This window comes from Perca fluviatilis, chromosome 11 (genome assembly GCF_010015445.1).
Source record: "Perca fluviatilis chromosome 11, GENO_Pfluv_1.0, whole genome shotgun sequence".
Classification (NCBI taxonomy): domain Eukaryota; kingdom Metazoa; phylum Chordata; class Actinopteri; order Perciformes; family Percidae; genus Perca; species Perca fluviatilis.
In genome coordinates this window covers 20,935,188-20,960,471 of record NC_053122.1, presented here as the reverse complement: position 1 = coordinate 20,960,471, position 25,284 = coordinate 20,935,188, and the positions used below count along the sequence as shown (strand labels likewise).

The 25,284-nt window shown below is 37.8% G+C and overlaps 1 protein-coding gene across 1 annotated transcript in view; it reads right to left on the bottom strand.

Moving 5' to 3' along the window:
* pth1r (parathyroid hormone 1 receptor) overlaps window positions 1-25,037 on the bottom strand; it is a 48,175-nt gene extending 23,138 nt beyond the window's left edge. Inside the window, exon 1 of the mRNA XM_039816305.1 lies at window positions 23,827-25,037. Coding sequence (XP_039672239.1) covers window positions 23,827-23,895 — 69 coding nt within the window. The 5' untranslated portion in view covers window positions 23,896-25,037. The remainder of the gene's footprint in view (window positions 1-23,826) is intronic.
* Window positions 25,038-25,284: the final 247 nt, after the last annotated feature.

Genomic DNA, 25,284 nt, shown 5'->3' with positions numbered 1-25,284 from the left:
ACAGTGAATTAAATATTTACATTTTAAATACCTTTAAGGCCTAGTACCATTTATCAGTGTTATTATAACACAACACATCAGAAAAACTGTTTTGATGGTCAACACAAAGCTCATCATTTAGGTATTCTGTATACAGTCACTACTCAGGTGTTAAATCCATGTTATCTTTAGTTAACTGTGGTACAAACTCACTCACTGACATGCAGTCTGTCATTAATGTCTCCTTGAAGAGCCTCTTGTCTGACTTACATTCACACCTGGAGTCTTTTCACTGGCGTCCTGTCTCTCGAAGGATGTATTTCAAAATACTACTGTTGGTTTATAGAGCACTGAATGGTTTAGGGCCAAAACACATTTCTGATCTTCTGCTTCATTATGAACCATTCAGACCTCTCAGGTCGTCTGGGACAGACCAGTCTGGTTTCTGTCCCCAGAGTCAGAACTAAACATGGAGAACCTGCGTTTAAGCACTAATATATGTGGAACAAACTCCCAGAAAACTGCAGTTCCGCTGCAACTCTGTTCTTTTAAATCAAGGCTGAAGAATTTTCTGTTTGACACTGCCTTTTATTAAATCAAGTAATTGTTAATTTCTTGCACTGCACTTATATTCTTGTATTTTACCTGTCTTATTCCATTTTAAGCTTAATTTTATTTCATACTCTTCAATTAATGTTTTTAATTGTTTTTAAAATTGCTCTTTAATGTTTTATGTAAAGCACTTTCAATTGCCTTGTTGCTGAAATGTGCTATACTGTATAAATAAAGTTGCCTTGCGTTGCATATTGAAAACCTGAACCAAATCCAATGTTGATTTAATTACATTTTTCCCAACATTTTAACTGTGACTGCTTTAGAAATGTTGATATCAACTGATATGAGATTATTCAACCTTTCAGACCATACAGTAACTCAATGTTGGATTGATGACTTTTGCTATCTCCACACATGATTTCCTCTCTTCGCAGCTGCTTCAAAACCCTCTAATGACTGCTTTCTGCATCCCTGGTCATAGCGCTGCAGGCAGCACGTTCTAAATCCGTTTTCCTTCTGTGAAATATTCCCGAAAATGTGAACTGCTGTCAATTTCACAAATGGAAAGCAACAGGGTGGCCTGGGTGTTAGACAGCCTGGTCTGAATCTGGAAGGTTAGATTAGATTTTACTTTGACCGCCCGTCAAAGTGTTCATGAGAAAAACTGTATATTCATTTCTGTCTTAACCCTCTGGGATCTGAGAGTATTTTCAGACATTAGTTTTTATAAAGCAAAAAAGGTTGTAAAAGTTTGGATGTTTAGCTTGAATAAACAGTCTCAGTTTCACTTGTTGTTTATAGTTCCAGTTTATATTCCTGTGGTTATATCCACTGTGGTCACTAATCAAATATGACAAATGACATTTTATTCCGAACATTTTCTTACACCTTATACTGTATGTTCTCAGCTTTTTAACATTGTGTTTGAGAGTGGCGTGGTACTTCAGGTGTGGTTTTCCAGTCATGGAAACATTTTCCATTCCAATAGGTCACACTGACTGGCTCGCTTTTTGCCCGTGGATCACTTTTGGGCAATGACAAATGTGACTGTATTGAAAATGACCACATTCATTTTTAACAGAGCATGACAAGAGAAGTGGAAATAAAAACAGAGAAATTCAAGCCCAGTGCTAAAACTAAAGCATAGATCAGCGCACAAATCATCAGGATTTTCTACACTGGCATTAAGGGCATTTCATGGTGCTTTGAGCCAAAACTGCAGCAAAATGCAATATGTATATGCACAATGAAACACAAACCAACATGTATGTCTTACACTGTGCTTGGAGGTGCAGCTAAAAAAACTCCCCGTCTTGTTTTTTTGGTTCAGTGATGCAGAGCAAACAGTACAAATTAAAGACAGACGTTTGCTCAGAGCAGCTGACTCCCTGGCTGCAGTTGTATTTATCAGCTGCAGACACAAATTAGCCTACATGTCTGGATGAAAAGAAATCATATTCTGCTCTCAAGTTTACATAGTAATGGGAAAACAAATTGTGAAAAAAATTAATTCCAACATGCAGAGAAAAAAGAAACATAAAGAGAACGAGAGAGTGAAGAGGTTGAATGCATTTGGTGCCACTGATTTGTCCATGTCTCCCTTGTAAGTGACATTTTAATCTGTCAAACACAATTTATTTGCAACATATGTGCATGTCAGATGTTGTTCACTAGAGACAAACTAGCATTTCTGAGTGACAATAAACTAAGGAAACGTTATATAAGGTGGATGATTGCATACTAATATTTGTGTTTAAGCATATAACAAGCTATAATGTGTTAAATCCAACAGTTCATTGTTAGCACCTGAAATATATGTTGCTGGCTGTTTCTCACTATGAAAAATGCAGTGGTGCATGAAGTATTCTGATCTTACACTTGTAAAAAATAGTCATGCAACAATGTTAATATACTTTTTTACAAAAGAGTACAAAAAAAAGAGTATCAGCAAATGTAAAAGTAAAAGTACACATCATGCAACAGAAATGCCCTTCTTGGAGTGGAATTGTTACATGTTATATTATTGTGTGACTATTACTGTAAGCAGCATTTTAATAGGCCTATTTCACAGCAGCCATTTTGACATGGCATTGCAGAGCAAACACAGGTGTAATAAATAACATTAATAATGGTCCTGGTCCATTCAGGTGGCTGGGATGAGCTAACATCCAGGCCATGGCCTGGGATGGCTGGGGCACACGAAATAGAACAGGACCATAATTAATTTGATCAATTTCACCTGTGTTTGCCCTGCAGAGACATGTTAAAATGGCTTTTATGAACAGGGCCTATTCGTAGCTTGTTGAGGTGGAGCTGTATAAGTACAAGGATAAAGTAGTAAAAAAAAAGAAACCATTAAGAAAAATAAAATTTGCACTTAAAGTAAGTACAGAACCTGAGTAAAGGTACTTAGTTAACATTCCACCACTGGAATGCTTATACAGTACAGTTACTTTAGTAGAAGTACTGCACACCAAGCAGTATAGCAAGCATGTATACTTCTGCAGGCGGCTGCTACCAATGACATGAGAACCATCTATTGCAACAGTAGGCTGTTTAAGCCTTCTCTGGTGCATGTTTATAATCTAAAATAAGCAGCTATGAATCTTCTAAATCTGCATGCTGAGAGGAAAAAGTCCTTTGGGAACAAAGACTTACATACATTGTCTCTGATGCACATGCTTAATTTCACTACCTTAAAATGAAACTGTAAATACCAAGCTGTCATGGAGTTGCTGCACACAAAACCATAATACCTCAATCCATCAATATTTTCACTACTTTCAGCCCTGAAATAAGGATGTCCAGTCTGAGAGCTGAATAAGGTTACAGAATGAAGACGTTTATGGCTTTGCACAGTAAACAACCACAGATGGAACAACATTTGACCGCAGGCGAACAAGGATAGATACTAGCTGTTTACTGTACTAACTATGCCAATATAGAATATTCCACTGAATGTTCCTGGGCCGTTGACACTATTTTCATCTGAATAACTAGTGTTACTTTAGGTGAAAGCTGAACTAACAGGAAACCAGAAACAGGGAATCTGAATGGTAACTGTTCTGAAAGGACAAGTATCATTATCATCACAGCATCGCAAAGTATAGTATCAGTGGTTCTGCAGTTTCATATTTGTGTATTTTCACAGTTTGAATGGAAATTAACAAGCTCTTATTATATGTTATGTATCTACTTTATATTATGTGTTGTATTTTTGCATTTTCACCTCAGTCAAACACTTCAAAGTGGAGTGAAATGTCAGCCAGTTTACTACATTTTTACACTAATACACAGTTAACTTTTATACCTTAGTGTTTTGGCTTTTTTCTATAAACCTGGAAAGTGGGGCTGTCGATCCAACACATCAAGAACAAATATCTTAACCTTTACAGCACAGTTTGAGCCCCTGTGAAACATTAAACTAAAACGAGGCATGAAGTTTTGGGGTTTTCTTTCTCAAAATCTAAGGAAATTTCTTCCTTCATCTGCAGACGCCAGATCGCAGGGACATAGAAGAGTATCATTTACCATTTTATGAAGAGAATTCTGGGTAATAAGTGTGCCCCCTGATTATTTCTGAAAACTATTCCTCCTCCACTGGCCAGAGTCCAAACCTCCAAAGTAAACACAACTCTCACAGGGAGAAACATGAACATTCTTATGTACTGCATTTCATTCAAAACACAGTAATCTTTTTGTTAAACACTTTTTTTCAGGTGTGTGCCAAAATGAAAATTAGAAAAATACACACCATATAAATATGTGTGTTTTCATCACTGGTCTCTAGAATACAAACTCCACTTGAATAAACCACAAGTTTATATATGTCTTCGCAGACTGCGGCTTGATGACTTAAACTGCAGCTCTCTGCAAGGATATAAGACCAATATTGAGAGAACTGTTTTTAGGCTGGTGTGTCAAGACAGTGTTGAACCACTACGCCTAAATACTGACACTATATAGTATGTGAGTGAAGGTACATTCACAGTTTTAGTTCTAATTCCAGCATTTGGATTCCATATTATTTTAGTAACTCAATGCTAAGTCATATTTAGTTATAAATGTTTGACTTGTCTGGTACCACAGATGTCTTCAGTGTTCATTTGTTGATTTTTTAATATTTTGTAGCAGAAGGATACAAAACGTTAAACTTTTTTCTTTTTTTTTTTAAGTAAAAATGGAGTCACATGGAAAGACACCATGCATACATTGAGTGGAGACACTGGGTTTCCGGTACATTACCAACAGTCTTGATTGTGGACAGCCTTGCGCTTTTTCTTTTTTCAAGAAAGTTGTGGTTGACCAAAGTCATTTCCTGAAATGCCCTACAGTGAATACGAGAGTGAAATGCTGGAGCTTGTGAGGTAGACTTTCATTAGAAAGCACAAAGCAAAAAAGTTGAGTATTCAAAAAGTTTAAATGAACCGCAAAAGTGCCACTGAGTTCAAAGGCATGTGATTATCTACAGTACGTCAACAATGGATTGGGAGTCAAAGTACAGCCAGTAGTATCACAGCCCATGAAAAAGTGGTCTAAATACAAAAGAATTACATGACAGAACAAAACTTAAAGTCCAAAGAACAAAACTCATATTCAGCCACGCGTTCGAAAAACCATGACAACAGAGACTCATGCATTTCTGAGCGAAAGACCTTTGTGACCTTTGCACTGAGCTTGGTAAAAGTCAAGTTGAAATAAAATGTCTCTATCAAATACTTGTGGTTACAGTAGATTACTAACAAATATATTTGCAATAGCCTACTTATTGAAAAGAAAAAGATAAATAAATAAAGGACTGGCAATATCGAGGACGTTTTTTTTTTTTACCATTACATGATATCAATATCAAACACAACTGATTGATTCCAGACTATGCAAGTGAATTACTTTTTTTCAGTAGGCTATTTCTAAATACTACTCAAGGCTCCATGGAGCATGAATAACAGAAGCTATAAAGTATGCAACAAATATGCACAAACACTGTGGTTATTCAAGGGAAAATATTAAAATTTAAATCCCTCAAATAAAAATAGAAAAATCCGCAAGATTAGACCAATTAGCAAATGACAGAACCATAAGGTGATAAATTGGTTTAAGTGTTTTTTTTGTTTTAGAGCAAAGTGGGGCCCTGATGATCCAAAATGTGTTTTGGAACTAACAACAGAAATTCCCAGGTGTGAATGATGTCACTGAACAGTAATAACAGACAATTAATTTGTCTTAATACCAAAGACATTGATTTGGATGCTCTAGTACATTGACTGTCACCCTATACCAATCATGCATATCAAATCCCTATTGGGTACAAACCAAGTTTGCACAATAACAGTTTGTGCATTACTTACCTCCGACGAGAAGGTTATGTTTTCAGTTTGTTTGTTTGTTTGTCTGTCTGTCAGCAGGATAACGAAAAAAGAATTACTGACCCAATTTTCACGAAACTTGGTGGAAGGGTGTAGCATGGACCATGGAAGAACCCATTACATTTTAGAGCAGATCCGAATCACAGAGCGGATACACAAATAATTTTTCACTTTCACTAACATTGCGATATATGGCATGTTCTTGGCGTAGGTCTGCACTCTCTAGTTTTAATATAGTTTGATCATGTCACATATACAGTATTGTAGCTGAATGGGTCATGGCAGATTTCTTTGCAAATGTGATCTTGATTATTTCACAAAATTAAGATATTTATTGATAGGTGTTATTTTACAACCATATGTTGCGTGATTCACAGTATCTGGGAATGTGTCTGCAGATGTCATGATTTTAAAAACATGAACTCAACCAACTATGAAACTGTTCATTATGTGACCTCTGTGTTACTATTTTATCTGGAAACACAAACCATATTAATTTTCTCTCTCACTTCAGAGTAGCCCAATAATGCCTCTCTCTGTTAGCTGATCCGTCAGTGAGGATGAGATTTTTAGGTAAATGGTTGTATAAAGTGAGATTTTCCTCTCCAGATCACACTTCGTCACATGGATGATAAATAATATACAGATAATATTTACTCTGGTAACTGTAAAGCACCTCTATTATGGGAATACAGTCAAATGTTTGTTTTATGTACTTGTTTTGGTCATTTGCCATTCTTTACACCATAGGCTAACATTCACTTCCTTGTTGTTGGCATATATTCAAAATTTTATCCCATGGGCTTTTGGACTTTCCTGTATGTTTTTTCTCCACAAAATAGGAGGGTCTAGAAAATTATAACTCCGCTGAATCTTGTTTTTAATGGCCTGCATGTCCACTATCTGGAAAAAACATGAATATGTTACTTTTGACATATTGCACCGCATGAATGTTTTAGCGGATGAGGTTCCTGGATATTATAAACTCTATGAGTCAGTGCCACTCCTCTTCAACTGTGCAATTTGCATTTGATGATAAAAACCACAAACCACAAGACTGGTTGTCCTTTGGAAATGCTTGCAGACCACATTTTGACTTAAAGCAGCATTTAGTTCCTAATTATACCCTGCTCTGGTCGTAAGTCTGAAGAACAGCACTTTTGTCCTTGATGGAAACATTGTGTGTGCTCTGAGAGGCAGCATACATCTCATGGAGCCCAGATAGCTGTGATTGTGTTGTTCTCTCAAATCAAAAAGGACTACTTTTGCGTTACATAAGTGATTTAATACACAAAGTATGAGCCGTTCCTCCAATGCGAATGTGAATGATACATTTTAATTTTCATCAAAAGCTTAAAAAATACTAATGCTCATGCAATCAAACAGTCAAATGCACTGGACATTTCATAATATCTTAATGGATGTCACAAAAGTGTCAACTAATAATACTTTTGGCAGACTGCTAGCAGGACAATGGGTTCCAATAAATGTAAATCTAGTCATGTTTATATATGTATATGCATATATATATATGCATATATATATATATATATATATATATATATATATAGAGAGAGAGAGAGAGAGAGAGAGAGAGATTATGAGGATTAAAGGTTAATTTCTTTTTATTTTAAAGTGGATTTTTAATCCATAAGAGCTTTTTTTACCCTCTGATGTAACAGATTGTGCAGTTTCACTACACACGCTGCATAGCATTAATGGCATATGATAACCGCTCAGTCACAGCTTGGCAACCTCACACTCTAAATCACAGCAGCTGAGGAGAAAACATTAGATGATGTAAGTGTTCATATTAGATACATACACATACATTCATTCACGTTGATTTTCATCATGACAGGAACATTAACTCAAATGAAAAACTGTCCATTACATTTTGCCACCTAAGAAACAATACATTCACACACTATATGTGGAGAAATACACATTCATTATGATTGATTATTTAGTTTTCCATGTGTTAGTATCAGCTGTGCATCACGTTTGTGAGTAATAATTACATATGTGCATATCGCCTTGACCTACAGTACTTGTGAAAACGAAATAGGTGAGGTCGCAGAAAGTAGGGCTCTACAATATTTATTAGGATTGACAGCAGGTACCTTCTAATGGACTCATCCATTTTTAAATGAGACTTTCACCAAAATACACACTGATGCAAGAAAAACATAGGATAAGGCTTAAAATGTCTGAAAGCTTTCCAAAGGTCATTTTTTTTTACACAACAGGTTTCATAAATGAATGATGACAGTAAATTGACTGTCAGTGCAGGTGGGCTTAGTGGTTCAGGTGGAGTATCCAGCCTGTGTGCAAAGATTTGTTTCTGTTAGTTCACAGCAGCATCTTTGCAGTTGCCACACATATTTATCTGCCTCTAATTAGTTCCAGTATTGGAGCGCTCGTTCTAACTGTTATCATTACAATTAGTTACCCGCAGGGAGTTTTTCCAATTCATTCAACCTTGTTCAACATCACATGCCAAAGTGTCATCACAGAGAAACACTTTCACAAGTCTAAATGGATGTGTCAACCATCGAGCCACCATCAGTATTCTCAGCATGCAGATCACTCAGCTTGCTCAAGTTTGTTCCTGTATGCCCATGAGAGTCCAGACACAATGTCCACAATGATGATATTTTATCATCATTTTTATATACAGTATAGGAAGTAAAATACCAATATTACAATAAAAGCTTCACAAATGTATTATTTATCAGTATTTTAAGTCAGGTGCCTAAATACCACATACTGGTACAACTAAAGTCAATGAACCAGAAAACGATGCGAAAATGCCTGTCAAGAGTTAACACACCTACACACAAAATTGGTTACACAGTGTGTGCTTGTGTGCAAAGAATGTCCTGTTTGACAAGTATGATTGAGCACAATGAAGCACACTTTGAATTCGAAAACAATGCGACAACAATGTCCTTCTGACCTTAGGAACCAGATGAAAATAATTTCTGCAGCAATAATAGTATGTGCCATTACCAACAAGAGCAGGGCATAGCACAGCAATCAGTGCTGTGGACGTAGTTTGACATTTGAGTGAAGGAGCTGAGTATAAAAAGGTGACAAATGTAGAGGGCAATACTCCAAGCAATCAACCCCCTAGCCACTGTTAACCAAAGGGAGACCAAGCAGTCTGCCGCCTGCTAAGAACTAGGACAAAGACACTGTTTATACAAGACGCATAATTGTGAGTGCCTTCCCAATAAAGCCTCTAAATTATATACCAATTAGGCATCCTTTAATTACCCCATTGCCTGCTAATATTTCACCCTTTAGATTTGCTATGGAAGAGGCTGCTGAGAGGGAACCTTGTGTAGTTGGTCACCTTGTTTAAGATGCTTTTCAGAAGAGCCATTTAAGCAGAAAGACAATTTAAAATCAGGAATCAAGGTCACAGTCATATTGAAGATGTCTAATTCAATAGAACAGCAAAGAATAGTAATTACAAGGTAATTGTTGTACTGACAACCATTATGATTATTTAGAGTCAATAATAATGATCATATTAGTTAAATGTTAAGTTAAATTTATTTTTGGCACAGGGTTAATATTATTATGGAATCACAGATTTCCCTGATGCATAGAAATTGATAGAAAATGATAGTCACAACATTACTATGACCTTCAAAATGATATTTAAAATTTGCATATGCATCTTTCCCTAAAGCAGTGCTGTAAGGGATAACATAAATAACACGCACCATAATTATTTCCAGCGTGACTTCCAGGAAAAAGCATTCGACACACGACATACAGTAATTTGAAACACAAGCTATTAATGAGGATTAAATAAAATGTACATTGTGGACATTGTTGTGCACTGTACAACACTTTACATAAATTATAATATATACTATATATATATATATATATATATACACACATTACTGGTGAAAAGTTTTAGAACACCCCAATTTTTCCAGGTTTGTATTCATTCATATTCAAATTCATGCAGTTCAATGTCTTATTGTACTCTGAAATGAAAGAATAGAACAAATAAATAATTGAAGTTAAAATAGAAATCATGGAATCAATTTATAAACCTAAATGTATTCTAAATTTTTGACTCATCAAAGTAGCCCCCTTTGGCAGATATAACAGCTGAACACACTCGTGGGATTCTTTCTACAATGGAAAACAAATATTCTTCAGAAAGTTCTTCCCAACTCTGTTGCAGAAGTTCCCATAAATGTGTGGCACTTATAGGTTGCTTTGCTTTCACTTTTCTGTCCAGTTCATCCCAAACCAGCTCAATGGGGTTTAAGTCTGGTGACTGTGCTGGCCACTCCATGTTTTTAAGCTTACCATCTTCTTATTTTTTGCTAAGGTAGTTCTGGCATAGCTTGGACTTATGTTTTGGGTCATTATCTTGCTGTAGGATGAACCCCTGACCAACTAGGCGCATACCAGAGGGTACTGCATGGCGCTTCAAAATGCTGTGGTAGCCGTTTTGGTTCAGGGTGCCTTTCACTCTGTACAAATCACCGACCCTGGATTCAGCAAAACAGTCCCAGACCATCATGCTTCCTCCTCCATGTTTGACAGTTTATGTCACACACTGAGGAACCATCCTTTCGCCTACTCGACGGCGTACAAAAATCCTGCGTGATGAACCGAAGATTTCAAATTTTGATTCATCAGTCCATAACTCCTTCTTTCAGTCTTCAGTAGTCCATTGACGATGTTTCTTGGCCCAGGCAAGACTCTTTTTCTTATTCTGACGTCTTAGCAATGGCTTTCTTGCTGCCACTTGACCTATCAAACCTGCAGCTCGAAGTCTTCTCTTTACATTTGAAACTGAGACTTGCTTATTACAATCACTAATAAAGCTGTGCTTGAAGCTGTTGTCCTGTGAGGCGCCTATAACGCAAGCTGTTGATTCTCAGAAACTTGTCTTCTGATTCTGTTGTGGCTTTGGGTCTGCCAGACCTCTTCCTGTCAGAGTTTCCCACAGTTTCTAAGTGCCTTTTGATGGTGAAGAATACTGTACTCACTGACACCTTGACTTTCTTTGCAATTTCTCTGTAGGAAAGACCAACATTCTTAAGTGTTATGATGGTCTGTCTCTCTTCCATTGTTAATTGCCTTTTTCCCGCCATTTTTATAGCATCACACTACTTTCTGCAGTACAATACTGTTCAAATAATGCTCACGAGGGTATGCTACCACAGTGTGTTCCAACAATACTTTTATACAAACAGAGGGGTTTGTAAGTAATCCAGACAAGTTGGAACAACTGTGGGAATTGGTACCACCACCTTTCAAAGCTTGATCAACCTCCATTGCTGCAGAACAGCTTTACATTGTTTACCCATTTCTTGTTCCCTGAAAAAGGCCTTTTTGTGAAATACTGAAATGTACATTATTTTTCAGTTTTGGGTAACCTTAATTTTTTTATTAACCTCAGGCAGTTCACCACTTACCTTTGTACCATTTCAAGCTATTCATTTGACTTGAACTGCTAAAATGTCAATAAAAAACAAAAACAAAATACATTTTGACCAGTAGTGTGTGTGTATATATATATATATGAATATAAACTATTCTTTTTCTTTGTCTCTGACCAATATATTGTCATCTTTTCATAATACTTGTCAAATGCTGCTCACTGGCCTGCTGACTCTATAAAAAGCTGCTGTTCCACAAATCTCATTCAATAAAGTCAGTAAATGATGTGCTGAGCCATTAACGGATTAACTACAGAGATACATATATACATCACATTATGAATGCATTTAAAAGATTTAATACATAACCGAGACACAAATGTTAATGCACCCATCTGAGGATGAAGATGCTCAGACCGTCTAGTGAGTGAAGAAAATGTAAACACACATGGACTACACTGTGCACGGTGTGCTCCAACTAAGAGGCCTGCAACTGGCCTGTCAGCATGAGCTTTCCACTATCCACTTACTACAGTGTCACTGGTGCTGAGGTCTTTGAACCATGTTTTTATTTCACTGAAAATGGCTTGAACTACATGTAGGTAAAAGGCAGAGTCTGTGGCAAAAGGCAAACAGTGCACAGATGATGAACAGTCTATGTTGATATCGCATATTTAGCTCACTGGAAACAGCAGTAACACAGTTTAAGTAAATTCACTTTGCACATCAGCCATTACTGTAAAAAGGAGCACAAAAACACAAAACCATCTTTATGGACTCCATTTAAAAAATGTATTTGCTTGTTTGTTTGTTTGTTTTTTTACCACAATGAACTGTAAGGCCGTCAACGAATATTCTATATTTGAATATGTAATCAAATTGTAAAAAAAAGTATTATATTAAATTGTGAGAAAAAGGGTTTGGGTTAGAGGCTTTCTGCCTCGCATGTTCTCTCCAGGGCTGCTGCTCCCTAAATGCTCAGCTCCCTAGTACAAAGTCTGTGTAATGTCCGATTGAGCCCAGCCGGTCGTCCAGAAAATTCCCAGCGAGAGTGGCCGTATTGATGGCGTTTCTATTGTGCGGCTGGCACGAAACCAGAAACAAAAGAAATCAAAAATCTGAGGGGGAAGAAGAAGGTTGATTTACACAAATATAACAACAAAAATGTCTAACTGGAGAGACGACAAGATTCAAGAACTTTTTTCGGTATAAGGGTACAACAAATTCTAGGAACGGCAAGAGACTATGTTGTTAATAACCAAATTACGAACCGGCTGTAATCCACATCATGCCCTGCCTGCTGCATGCTCTAGAGAGAGAGAGAGAGAGAGGTCTACGGTTTTTAAATTACGTTCTACGATTAATTAGTCTATTAGTTTATTTTGTAATGTGTAGGTATGAAGATCTTTTTAAAATACAGGTTTATGTTTAAATAAATATACAGGTAGTTATGTTTCCTGTTTTATTGGTTTGCCCTCTTATGGACATAATGCGCAAAAAATAGATATTTGAATTTATTCGAACATGTGATTTTTTTAAAGTGCCCATATTATGAAAAAAACACTTTTTCTGGGATTTGGGGTGTTATTTTGTGTCTCTGGTGCTTCCACACACATACAAACTTTAAAAAAAATCCATCCATGCTGTTTTGAATGAGATACGGTTTCTGAATGTGTCATGCCTTCAGTCTCTGGGTGAGCTGTTCAAAATCGGTTTCGGATTGTGACGTCACAATCCGAAACGAGCTGGCTAACCACAACCGTTAGCTCGTAGCGTTAGCGTTAGCATGCTAACGTTAGCATGCTACCTCGTTCTCAATAGCAAAGCACTGCTACAACACACACAAATTCACCATAATCTACAAAAGAACTACTTACATGTGCGCCCTCATTTCGAAGTCTCCCAGCTAATCCTGCCTTGTAACTGACCAAAATTGGAGAAAAAGCCTTTCTTTTATTGTCTCTAGAGTTAGCTAGCTAACATGATCTACATCTGAGCTACTGCGCATGTGCGAGTGCAATCAAAGATAGTACAGAAGAAGAAGAAGAAAAGAGCTAAAACTCTGTAGCTAAAACAGAAACCAGGTGAAAAGAGGATCTGCAGCAGTGAGAGAGAGCTGTGCAGTACAACAAAAATATGGTGTTTTTTGAAAATTAAACCATGTAAACCTATTCTGGTACAACCTTAAAATACAATTATGAACCTGAAAATGAGCATAATATGGGCGCTTTAAGGAATAATCAAACAAAATTTTTGGTCAATTTTGACAGCCAGAAACCAAACTACCCTATTTTGTAGACCAAAATCAGCTTCATTACCCCACAATTTCAATTCTTTGAAAATCATTGCAGCAAAACCAGAGATATCCTCTTTTTTATTCCCTATATTCTTCTTTCTTGTCAAAACCAACTCCACTGGTTTGACTCTTGGTTTGTTATGCGGCTAATGTAGCCTCAAAATGCTAGCCTGAAGCAGAGAGAAGCAGTGGGCTACAGAGGTCTGGTAAGCTCACTTCTTTCTAACTTCACACACACAGATGCTTTTCATTTTTAAAGGTGTAGTCATCAGCCCCAACCGACACTGACTCAAGTGACGTTACTTGAGGCACAATTAAGTGACATCACTTGAGGCAATTTATCAGATTTCGCGCAGCTCCCTCTGGAGCCACAAAAGGCTTAATGCAGCTTTTTCACATACGCAGTTGTGCTCCCCAAGACTTAGACTTTGATGTGTAAAAGCGGTGAAGTTCCCCTTTAAGTTTTCACTTTGGACATGGAATTTGTGGGTAAAAAACGATGGAAATCTCCCAAACCAATGTTGTAGCCTCCAATATTTATTACAGTATATTCTGAATGTAGATTTGTGATTGACTTTTATAGCTCTTTACTGTAGCCCTTATGAATTATCATTGATAACATAACATAATAACATATGAAATAAACCTTTTTCCATACAAAGGTCTGTTTCTTCCAAAAACTACAATGCATCATTACATCAGCAATACAAATAATTCCAGAAATAAGCCACAAACTCTAAGGGATGTTCCAGCTTTAAAGTCACATGATAATTTTGATAAATTATGAAATACTAAAACACTGCTTGGTTACCACACAGTACATACAGCAGCAAGTCCACAGGCTACAGTTCAAACAATGCCTCATGTGCACATGTAAACACACATAAATGCAGACATAGTGCAAGTTTAAGTATAATTGGCTGACTAACACCATGCACTGTATGATTTGTGCAATGCACTAATTTACTAACATCATTTTGTTGTTTGACTTTAAAACATAGATTTTAGTTGATAAAAACATGAACTTAACTCTCCGAAATAAACCTGCAACAACATTTACACTGACAGCTCAAATATAATCAACTAGAACTTTGTGTTTTTTTAATTTGTTAGTTAACTAATTCACTCACCCACCCATCCATTAATTTCTTACTCGCCACTGAACATTTAGGGCCACAGGGTTGGTTAGAGTCTGTCCCAACACACATGTCACCAGTCTACCAGGGAAAAACAAGGAGAACTTCGACCGATGAGCAATATCTTCTAATGTTGGAGGAAGAACTCATGCAAAAACATTTGCAATAACACTCGGAATTAATCATCTGTCTGGCCTTCGATGCACAATTAACATTACACTTGCAAATGTCAGTCCCACAGATTAATTCAATTCCTCCCGGTCCTTACAAGTATATTCATACGCAGCACTTCAGATCTGCGATGATTCAAACTCTAACTTTGCAACAGCATTCTGAGTTTGTGCTCTCATTGGCTCATGTGTTAAATGCCATGGAGCTCTATACGCAGAAAAGTTCTGCCAAACTTTGCAGTGTTATTTGAATTTAAATTGGCTGAGACTTCCCCTGTGCTGCCATGTGAGGATTTCTTACTTATTGCTGGAATATCTTGAGCTGTAAACTGGATACTTACAAACCCATAAGCCCCAGAGTTTTGCAATGAAACTAATAAAGGTCCTTTAAGAAATCTGGCCTCCTTTCAGCCATGAGCCATGTGCCAGGGGAGTATTCCTGTCCAAGATTTGAGCGGCTTCCAACTCACGTAAACAACTGGATCAGATGTGTGAAATCCTACTCTTCCTGCTCTTGATAATTGGGGGAATTGACTTGGAATTGTCTACAAACTCAATTCATGTTGCATTTAGGAGAGTAGAATGAGTCTGGGAGCTTCTGTATATTTGTAACTCAATCCCTTTACCAACAATGGGGGCAGGGCTGAGCAGAACCGTGGTTCAACATAGCTGAGAATTTTCACATGTCAACTCAACTGAGGTACTTCGGGATTCCAAGCATATTGCCTGCAAGGAAGTCTGTACCACAATATTGATACAGCAGGTAACTGATGAAAAAGGACCACATACTGTAGGACACAAACTCATAGGTCTGGCAATCAATCAGTGTGACCCTGACTTTTAGACTTGTTTAGCTATAAGAAAATGCTATTCCAACAAATTCTTAGTGCAATGCTTAAGTGAAAACAATATTGACATGTTGGACATGCTCAAAACTGAGTGAGTAAGAGAGAAGCCAGACCACCTTATCAAATAGCTAGATCAAGTATTAGTTACAATTGATCTGTTTAATTCCATTCTATGTTAATATTGTGTTTTTTTTCTCTCCACCCCAGCCTACTTGCCCAAATCAGAAGAAAAAGACAACAACAGAGAAGACACAGCATGGCATGGGACTTCATGGTGCGTTCAGGTGCTGCTCGTAAACTCGGAGTGCATTCAGGTGCACCTTGTAATGATGTTGCCTTACACAAAAAAATATCCTAGTCACTACCACACAGTGAGGTATACATCCCACCAATTAAACACTGGTATCGGATTAGTACTTGGATGCCCAAAGCCCAGGTATTGGGACTGAGAAAGTTGGATGTGTGCAGCCCCAGTTCACAGTGAGAAAAATAGTGAGAGGGGAGAAAATGTCATTGTAGTTTACTAAAGCATCTATTGCCTCATTAAATATTGCCTCCTTTGCCTTCACTGATCTTTGTCAAACTACTACTTAACAGCTTTCGAAGATGATAATTCACAGGATCACTGAGCACTAAGAAGCCGATTTAAATGCATCATTAAGTCAAGGTTAAAAAAAAAGGCATACAAAAAAGGAAAAAAGATTATGTTGCTAATAACTCAAACTCATTGAGTAAACAGCCAAATTGCAGATCTGCATGAATGCTGAGGATCATAGGGCAGAGGCACATCATTAAAATATCTGTTAGAAGTGTAACTTTTTCAGTGAGGTGTAAAAGTGGCATTGAGTTACACATACTCAACCATTTTTCAAGTGGAAAAGCTAAGAAAAAAAAAAAGCAGAGGTCACGGTAAGTCAAGAAAACAAGCCCTTTCCTGAGTCAAACACAGCCATGGTGTAACCTTACCATGCTGGGGAAACTGAAGACTCTCCTATTAACGCACACGTTATGAGTCTGACTCACAGGCCCTCTAAAAACAGAGCAATGTGTCAGTCAGTCAATACAAAAAGATAACCGTATGTATGTGTTTCTAAGCGAAAGTTCAAGAAATTAGATTATTCTGCAGTTATCTCAGGAATCCTCTCAGCTACTGTAAAGCTCTGCAGTGAAATACAGAGCATAATGATATGTGTGTGAAGAGTATTTTCCCACTACAAGTTGCCTCTGTGAGCAGAATCCCATGCTGATCCCAGGAAAATTCAGGCAAACATGTTAACTGACCAGTGACGACAGCAAGTGACTCACAATCTACAGCGACAAGCCATGTACAGCAGCTGATACAGAGTTTACACCTCCATGCAGCTTAAATCCACATTACGTGCTGTAAAACTAAATTGCAAAACAGGATGTCTCAAATCTGCCAACCACATAATCTCATTTGAATGGAGAAATTACATTTTAACCAATGTGGGTATACATACCATCTGTGCACTTTACAGAATACTCCCTCTCAAATCCTTCAGCTTTGTAAACTACTGCTGATATCCATTTCACCATAGTCCATCACACGGAATTACATGCTACTCTCAAAATGGGTTATTTTTGGTGTGCTTCAGGGACTCAAAGATGTGACATTTCACTCGAGAAGTGAGTGCAAGTGTCTGTGGACTGTCTCCACGGAGCTGCAAACTCTGTGGCACTATCCTTAACTATACCTCAACACAACTTCAAAAGCTTTCCTGACCTGTTGTCACCCGTAACATTAACTGTTCATTTACATCCAACTTTTAGGGATTGTTAAATGTATATTGTTTCAGGGTAATTTTCCACACCAAGTATGACAATTCAGTGAATAAAAGCATTTATATATACCAAGAACACAAACCCAAGACCAGTAGGATAAATCATGTTATCATAAGAAGTGCTTTGTAAGAGTTAAAACACATGTAGTGGCCTACAAGAAGTATTGTAATTGCTGTCAGCATTTTTAAGGGGGTTGTGATTGTGGTGAAGTGTTTGGTTGATGTGATACTTTTAGCAACTTGTTATAAGATCCTACAATCAGTAGATTGCCACTACCTGATATAACAATGGGGTGTAGTCTTTTTCTACATGTTAGACAATAAGAACAGAACATACAGATACAGGCAGCCTGCAGGACGGACACCAAACAATTCAACAACAATCCAACATTCCAACAGTCCAACAGGGCAATAACCCACTGTGAACCCACTGTTTTCACTAACACCAGTCCAAACTGGAATTAGAACAAGCAACTGGCATGCTGTCTGCTTTAGCATGAGAGTGGGAATGATAATTGCCACCAAATGGTATCAATGAGATGAGTATCAACGATTTATGCAACAAAATTTTAGCCTTTTCATAATGTTGGGAAAAAGTAAAAAGAAAGAAATACATTATCAAAGTTTCTATGATAATGCAACCAATGCTTATTAGGTCAGTGTACACAAAGACATGCACTAATGTTCATAAACTGTCACAATATGTCAATGTGTAAAATCACATATTAAATAATCAAACTTGTGTTTAAAACAACTGTTCTACATTACCTGAGATCTAGTCTGGGTCAACGGATGTACATTGCTGGGATAAAGCCTGACACACTGGATGTCCCTCCCCTTCTGCTTTCTCTGCTATCTATTTTGCAAGGGCACCGGGCCTAGCCCCGCCCAGGACGGTTAAGATTGGTTTAAAGAAATTGGTTTAAAGAAATTCAAACAAAAAAGCCAGAGCATTTTTGTAAGACTACCTGTGACCAAACTTCTCATATGTGTAAAGCAAAGCTCTAAAGCTGCACTAATCAATATCTTAACAATGGATTAAATGACGATGTGTAATGCAAAAAGAGTTGATCTTACTGATCTCACAAATAATTATTAGCTGACTTTGCAGTTCCCTTCAGATATAGAAGTGTTTTAACATCTTTCAGCTCATTCTTTTGGTGACACACACTTTCACAGTTTTTTTGGTTCAGTCTCACTGCTCTCAGACTTCGAAAACCCCTTATTAAGACAACAGAAATGTGTAGAATGATAATATGAAAAGATCATAAAATGACAATGTATAATTGGGCTAAAGGTCAATAAAGAATAATGTGAAATTATTGCAAAGCCTTACTAGCTAACTATACTGTATTATATCATATTGCTGTATGGCCACCGGCTAAAGTAGTAATTTCAGTTGTCTCTACAGTCATATTCACATGTGTGAAATGTGTGAAACTGAAGTAAAAGTAGAGACGGAAGCATAGTAAACTGGTGGATTATAGCACTTCAGGCTCAGTTTTTTAGAAATCAGGGAAGTGAGGGCACACAGGGTGACTCATGTTTGGTGTTTTCATGGCCGGGGGCAACACACTTGTTGCACAGTTCAATGATCGGTAGGGACAGCATCAGAGATGGCTAACCAAACTGCCTCTTTATCTTCCTTTGAAATAGTTTTTTTTCTGCACAATAGCAGTCCCGTAATGTTGTGATGGAGAGAACAATTTTAAGTGGATCCAACGAGATTCTGCTGTCATAGATGTAGAGCCACCACAAATGAACAGGCTATACGCAAAGAGACTGACATTTCCTGATATCTTCGAACTCGTTCATGAGAATGCATTGCTACCTCCCCCTACCAGCCCAATAGTTTTTAATTTAATTCAACTTTTATTTTATTTAACCTTTATTTAGCCAGAGTATGATACATTTTGAAGTGAGCCCAGACAGTGAAGCACACACAATAAACACTATTACATTTCTCCAAACAACCAGATATTCTCATCACCCTGCACTTTGGAAAGACAGTGGATAATCCCTGTTGGATGAAAACCATTAAAGTGATGGTTCAGAGTAATTTCACCCTAGGGTCCTTTGCACCATGACCTCGAGCCAAACACCCCCCCAGAAGCTTTTTTCACCTGGGTCTAACATTGGGAGAGTTATCAGCTGAATAGCTTAGCGCAGGGGCTAATGGACCCACGTTTGTATCTCGTAAATGACCCCACTAATAATGCACGAAATGATACCAAACGTCTACACTAGTACATATAGGTTATGTACACATAAAACGATGGATTGGAAAGTTTGTAAGTACACCAGAAGTTTATGAACACTAAGCCTGCTCTCTTCTGCTCTCTGTTGCTGCTGCTGCTACCTGAAGTTAGACAAGTGCTTAGGGCCGTCTACAAATTACTACACCGAAAAGAGATACAAAAAAAATATTTATATATATATATATATATATATAATAAATATAGTATATTGTCAAACAGCTGGTGTCAGACGGGGTTTCACAAGAGAAAAATTCAAAGACAAAATTGAAAGCAATTCCTTTTAAAGGTCTCCGTAGAGTCGGTGGCTTCAACGGAGTATACAGCAGGACTTTGTGCCGTGGAAAACGCAAATAAAGGATTATAAACCAATCAGGTAAAACAGACACAAGAATCAAAACCTTAAACTGACTGATAGATGGGGGAGAGGCCAATTGTAAGGTGCTTTGTGCATGCCGCAATCCAGGAATGTGGAGCGGCAAACGAGAAAGCAGTCTTGCCAAGCTCAGTCCGACTATGAGGGACCTCAAGTAAAAGCTATTCATTGGACCGAGTGGAAAATGGATTTACATATGGACTTAGCAGTGGACAGTAATAGAATATAGCAGCACTTTCTACTGTCAAAAATAAGATAAAGGCTTTTAAACCAAATACTACCCAAACGTATACGTTTCAGCAGTAATGTGACCCAAAATCGTGGAGAAATGAACAACATTGGTAGCTAAGATTACAGCTTATCTGGCGTGGCATATAGCTACAGTACTTGTGGCAAAAACACTGCAGTAACGTTAGCCTAAAAAAACGCTTCAGTAGCCTGCCTGGAGGAGACGACCAATCAAAGCAACCCAGCTCCGAATTACGTGACACAGAACGAGAGTAGAAAAAAACTTTTTTTGAAAGCAGAGCGTTCAGAAAATGGGGAAATCTGAGGTTTTTGCTCACGGGGATTTCTCTGAAATACATTTACCTCATTATTTGAAGCTTTGGCTACATTTAACATGAAAATCTGACATTGTAACATTATAGATATGACAGAAAATACGGAAAAACATAATAGATTCCGTTTACAACCAAAGTGGCAATTATAGGAAGAGTTTAACTTTCATGACAGCTGTAATTTCGTGAAGAGGCATCAACTGTTTTTCAAATGGTAATGAATCATTGTTTAACATTAAAGTGGAAATCAACTCAACTATTGTTCGAATGCTTGAAAGATAATAAGACATTGCAGTTAAGGGTGGGCAATGAGGAAAATATTTGTACTACAATAATTGTGGCAGCATTATCACACCACTAATTTAATTACATGATTTTTTATAAAATCTTATAATTAGAAAAAAATCTCTTAAGTATTTGAGTGTATAAAATGCATTAAATTAATGTATGAATGTTGCAGCAATATGTTTAGCCTACATAGAGAGACAATAAAGGAAAATATCACCTTACACAGTAAGGTCAGCTGCATCATCTCCTATTCAGGAACATTTATGGTAAATAACTCTGCATGACAATGCAGATTAAGTATAATTAAAAGAAACTAGATTTAAAGAGATTCTTCCTTGCATGCTCCTTCAGATACACACTTAAAAACCCAGACAAAAGTGGAAAAAATGTCATAAGTCACACTAGAGATCAGTTAAAGGGCCATGCAAAAATACATTTCAATATTAAGCCTGTTTCACAAATGTACCAGCAGTTCACATGAATTAGTGAGAAGTAATCTGCTGCCCCTAATTACCAGAGACAGATTGAGATGAGATTATCCCACACTCTAATCTGTGTTGTGAAGTTCCATTGAGGTTAATTTGAAATGGATAAAGCTACTCTGAAATGTTATTTCAAGGAGCAGTATGTGTTTGTTTTAGGACTATCAACTATAAAGGCTTTTAAATGATAAACTCGGGGCATAAGCGATTTTATGACACATTTCTCTCCAAATGTCAAAATGTATTTTGAAGAAACTGTGGACTACAGTGATCCTACAAGTATTCAGGTTGAACACAGCATGGATTAAACTACTTAATCTAGAAATTTCAGTCACATTGAGGAACCAAGCCACTCTTTCTCTGCGAAAAAAGTTCTGAGCTTAAAGTCTTATATTTTCCACATCTAGTCAAACTAGTCAAAACTGCCTTGTGCACTACAAAACATGACAGGGTTCACAGTGCTGATATAATGTTTGGTTATGGCAGGTAGATACAGATACAGCTGTAGTCCTTCAGACACAAGCAAGTCATAATGGAGGAAAACACAGTCATGAGGGAGAAATTAAATGCTCACTAGGTTCCAGACAGCAGTACTCTCCCTTAATAAATGCAATAACTGTGTAAGCGAGGCAGCCAGTCACAGTGAACAAAGACTCTGTGAGGTAGTGCTTGTCTGTGAGCTGCCACTGCAGGCATGCCTGCTGAGGTGTAAAACACAATGGAGAGATACCTTATCTGTTCTTGTATCAGTCAATTTCCTTCAGATAAAAATGTTGGATAACACGTATGGCCCCAACCAGTTCATAGTGTTGTAGTGGTGAATATTTGTACTTATGATACCAGGATATCATCATTGATATGTTGAGTCTCTGGAAAGTGGCGCAGACCTGTAGTCTGACAACTGTATGTCTCAATTTAAAATGTATTATTTCTTTAAACAGAGACATAGACTTTCCACTCTCAGCTTTGGCTTTCAGTGAAATCTATGTACCGTTTGGTCACAGTTTGGAAAAAAAATACTTTTTGTGGGGAAGACTAAGCAAACACTAAACTTAAAAAAGGGTAAACATCATGCACAGACAGAGCCTTTTAACGACTGAATGTTGAATCAGCTATAAATACATAGCAATGTTATAATTGTTTTCCTCTGCCATCTAAACCAATGAGCCTAGAGGTCCACTGCGGTACAGTGATGGACCACATCACTGGGAAAATGCACTGTACCTCAGAGCCTGGGCGAACTGCCTGTTGAATGCACAACAGCCTTAGCCAAAACACACAGAACCAACTTGGTGCGCTGCTCTGCTCTGCCTGCACAGTGTGTGTGTGTGTGTGTGTGTGTGTGTGTGTGTGTGTGTGTGTGTGTGTGTGTGTGTGTGTGTGTGTGTGTGTGTGTGTGCGCAGCAGCCCTCTGGATACAGCTATGGCAATATTTGAGAGCGCAATTGTAAATCACATTGTGGAGAAAAAGCAAATCCTTACAGCTGTGAAATTGTTTAGGTGCTACTGGAGTTGTGAATGAAAAATGTACTCCCATCATCACTGCAAGAATTGCTTCAATTCAGTCAGGTGAGACCTTGAAACAATCTGTAGTAAACACAATGCCCTGCCTATTACAGGAGCTAGGTTACCATCCACTGCTTAACACAAACAAAGTGCTGTTGTAACTGTGGGAAGATGCATTTAATGGAACATGCGTGTAATCACTAATCACAGCAGCATGTTGTTAGGAGCCCTATCAAACCCTACAGACCAATCCAGTATGTCAATATGTGTGTGTCAAGGTCAAGGTAACTTTATTAATACCCGAAGGTGTCTCCAATAGTTTAAGCTCACATACAATTCAGCCTGTATTCTCTGGCAACAGAAGTAGTGTGATGCACAGAGAACATTAGAGGTGAGGAGGTGATGTGGGTACAAAGCTTTTGACTTCTGTCTGTTTTTCATTCTGGAGGTCAACATCTTTCCTTAAACTCAAACACATGTTACCTTAATCATGATTTGCAAGAGATGCAGTGAGCAGATTTTGTAGAAATGCAAAAGCTGGGAGTAAATTTTGCAGATATGATCAACATGCATTCTGATTAAAAATGGATTTGGCATTACATTTTCTCCAACATCTTATAATGCTAAACACTTACATATGAACTGCTGGAATAACAGCTGCTCTTCTACCTGCTCTCTAAAATGCTGTCAGTGATGTGTGCACCACTGGAGTCCACAAACGCAACATTAAAATAATATTTTGATATTACATGGGTGTATTACATGGGCTACATATAAAATGACTTACCAGGCAGAAACCGCTGAGTAGTGAGATGAGAAGAAAGTCCAGATTGTGGAGCAGCAGAGCGGATCCCATCCCTGACCTGAGGCAACTCTACCTCCAAAAGTCCTTGCGGGGCTCAAACAGGCACTGATGATGCTCAGATGAAATAATTTAATCTACTTAACTCTCTTCAAAGTGGAACGCGTGTGTTTTTTTACTCCATCTGGCCTATCGATGCTTATGGCGGCTTGTGAAATCATAACTCTGTAATCGCCTCGCTCTGCCCTCGATTTAATTTCCTATAATCTATATGCTCAGGCTCAGCCCGCTCTGTTTATTTCTCTGCATCTGTCTTTTTTCCTCTTCTGAAATTACATCCACATGTCAGAACTATTTATGTCGCTCTCGCTCTGCGGTGGGAAGTTCAAATGATTCTTTGTAGGGAAGAAACCAACGCTGTATTTTTAGGTCTTTTAAATTTCCCCTCAGACTATAACTTAAACACTTCAGTATGGAGCTGTGCGCCTTATGGCTTATTCCAGTTCTCTCTTCCAAAATGTTAGATCAGTGTTGGACACAAATAAGCCAGAAAGGTATCACTCCATCACAAGTCGCTGTTGAATTTGATTCCCTCTGACTCATGTCACCATCAACGCAGTCATGTAGGCTAATATCGTGCAGGCGGCAGTGAAGCAGCAGCTGTGGTCTCAGACAGGGTTTACTTTAAACATTTAACGATAAAAAATATATAATAATAATAATAATAATAATAATAATAATAATAATAATAATAATAATAATAATAATAATCTTGTGACAGAGCAAAGCGATAAATTAAAAATCCTTCATAGATTTGTTTGCGTGAATCAACTTAATCAACGAACTGCTGCTGTTCCATTTCCTTCTTTTTTACTCATGAAAGCACACATGTGTCTTTTTATGTTATTCCCAGAAACCGCGTTCTAATTATAACACAATCTAGCGTGGCAGTTCACACAGCAACTGAATGTATGAAACTCCCAAACTGGCTCTGTTTAGCAATGGTGATGTAAAAAAGCTCAGCGAAAGAGAGAAACGCCAACTTGGCTTCAAGAATCTACTTACGATATCACGAGAAAGCTAAATTATCCCTGACGGATTGACAGTTCGCAAACGCCTGAGTGTTTCTGCTCAGAGTAAACGCAAAAGTTGAAGTTTCCCGTGTTAGGAAGCGTCTCCAGATGTGGCAAGCGGCAGGTCGTGTTCAGTAGTGAGTATGTGGATGGAAAAGGGGGGGCGGAAAGGAGGCAGGTAGGGTGGAGCGTAACAGACTCTCATTGGTGCGCACTCTCTTACGTTGGAATAAACCACGACTCCGAAATGACATATTTTCTCACCCCTCAAACAAACTCTACATTCAACAGATCGCAGGGCCTTTGCCAAACCACTTTTTCCCCCTGCAGTCTCTCAAAAGTTGCATCTAGTAGGATTGGATTACCGAGA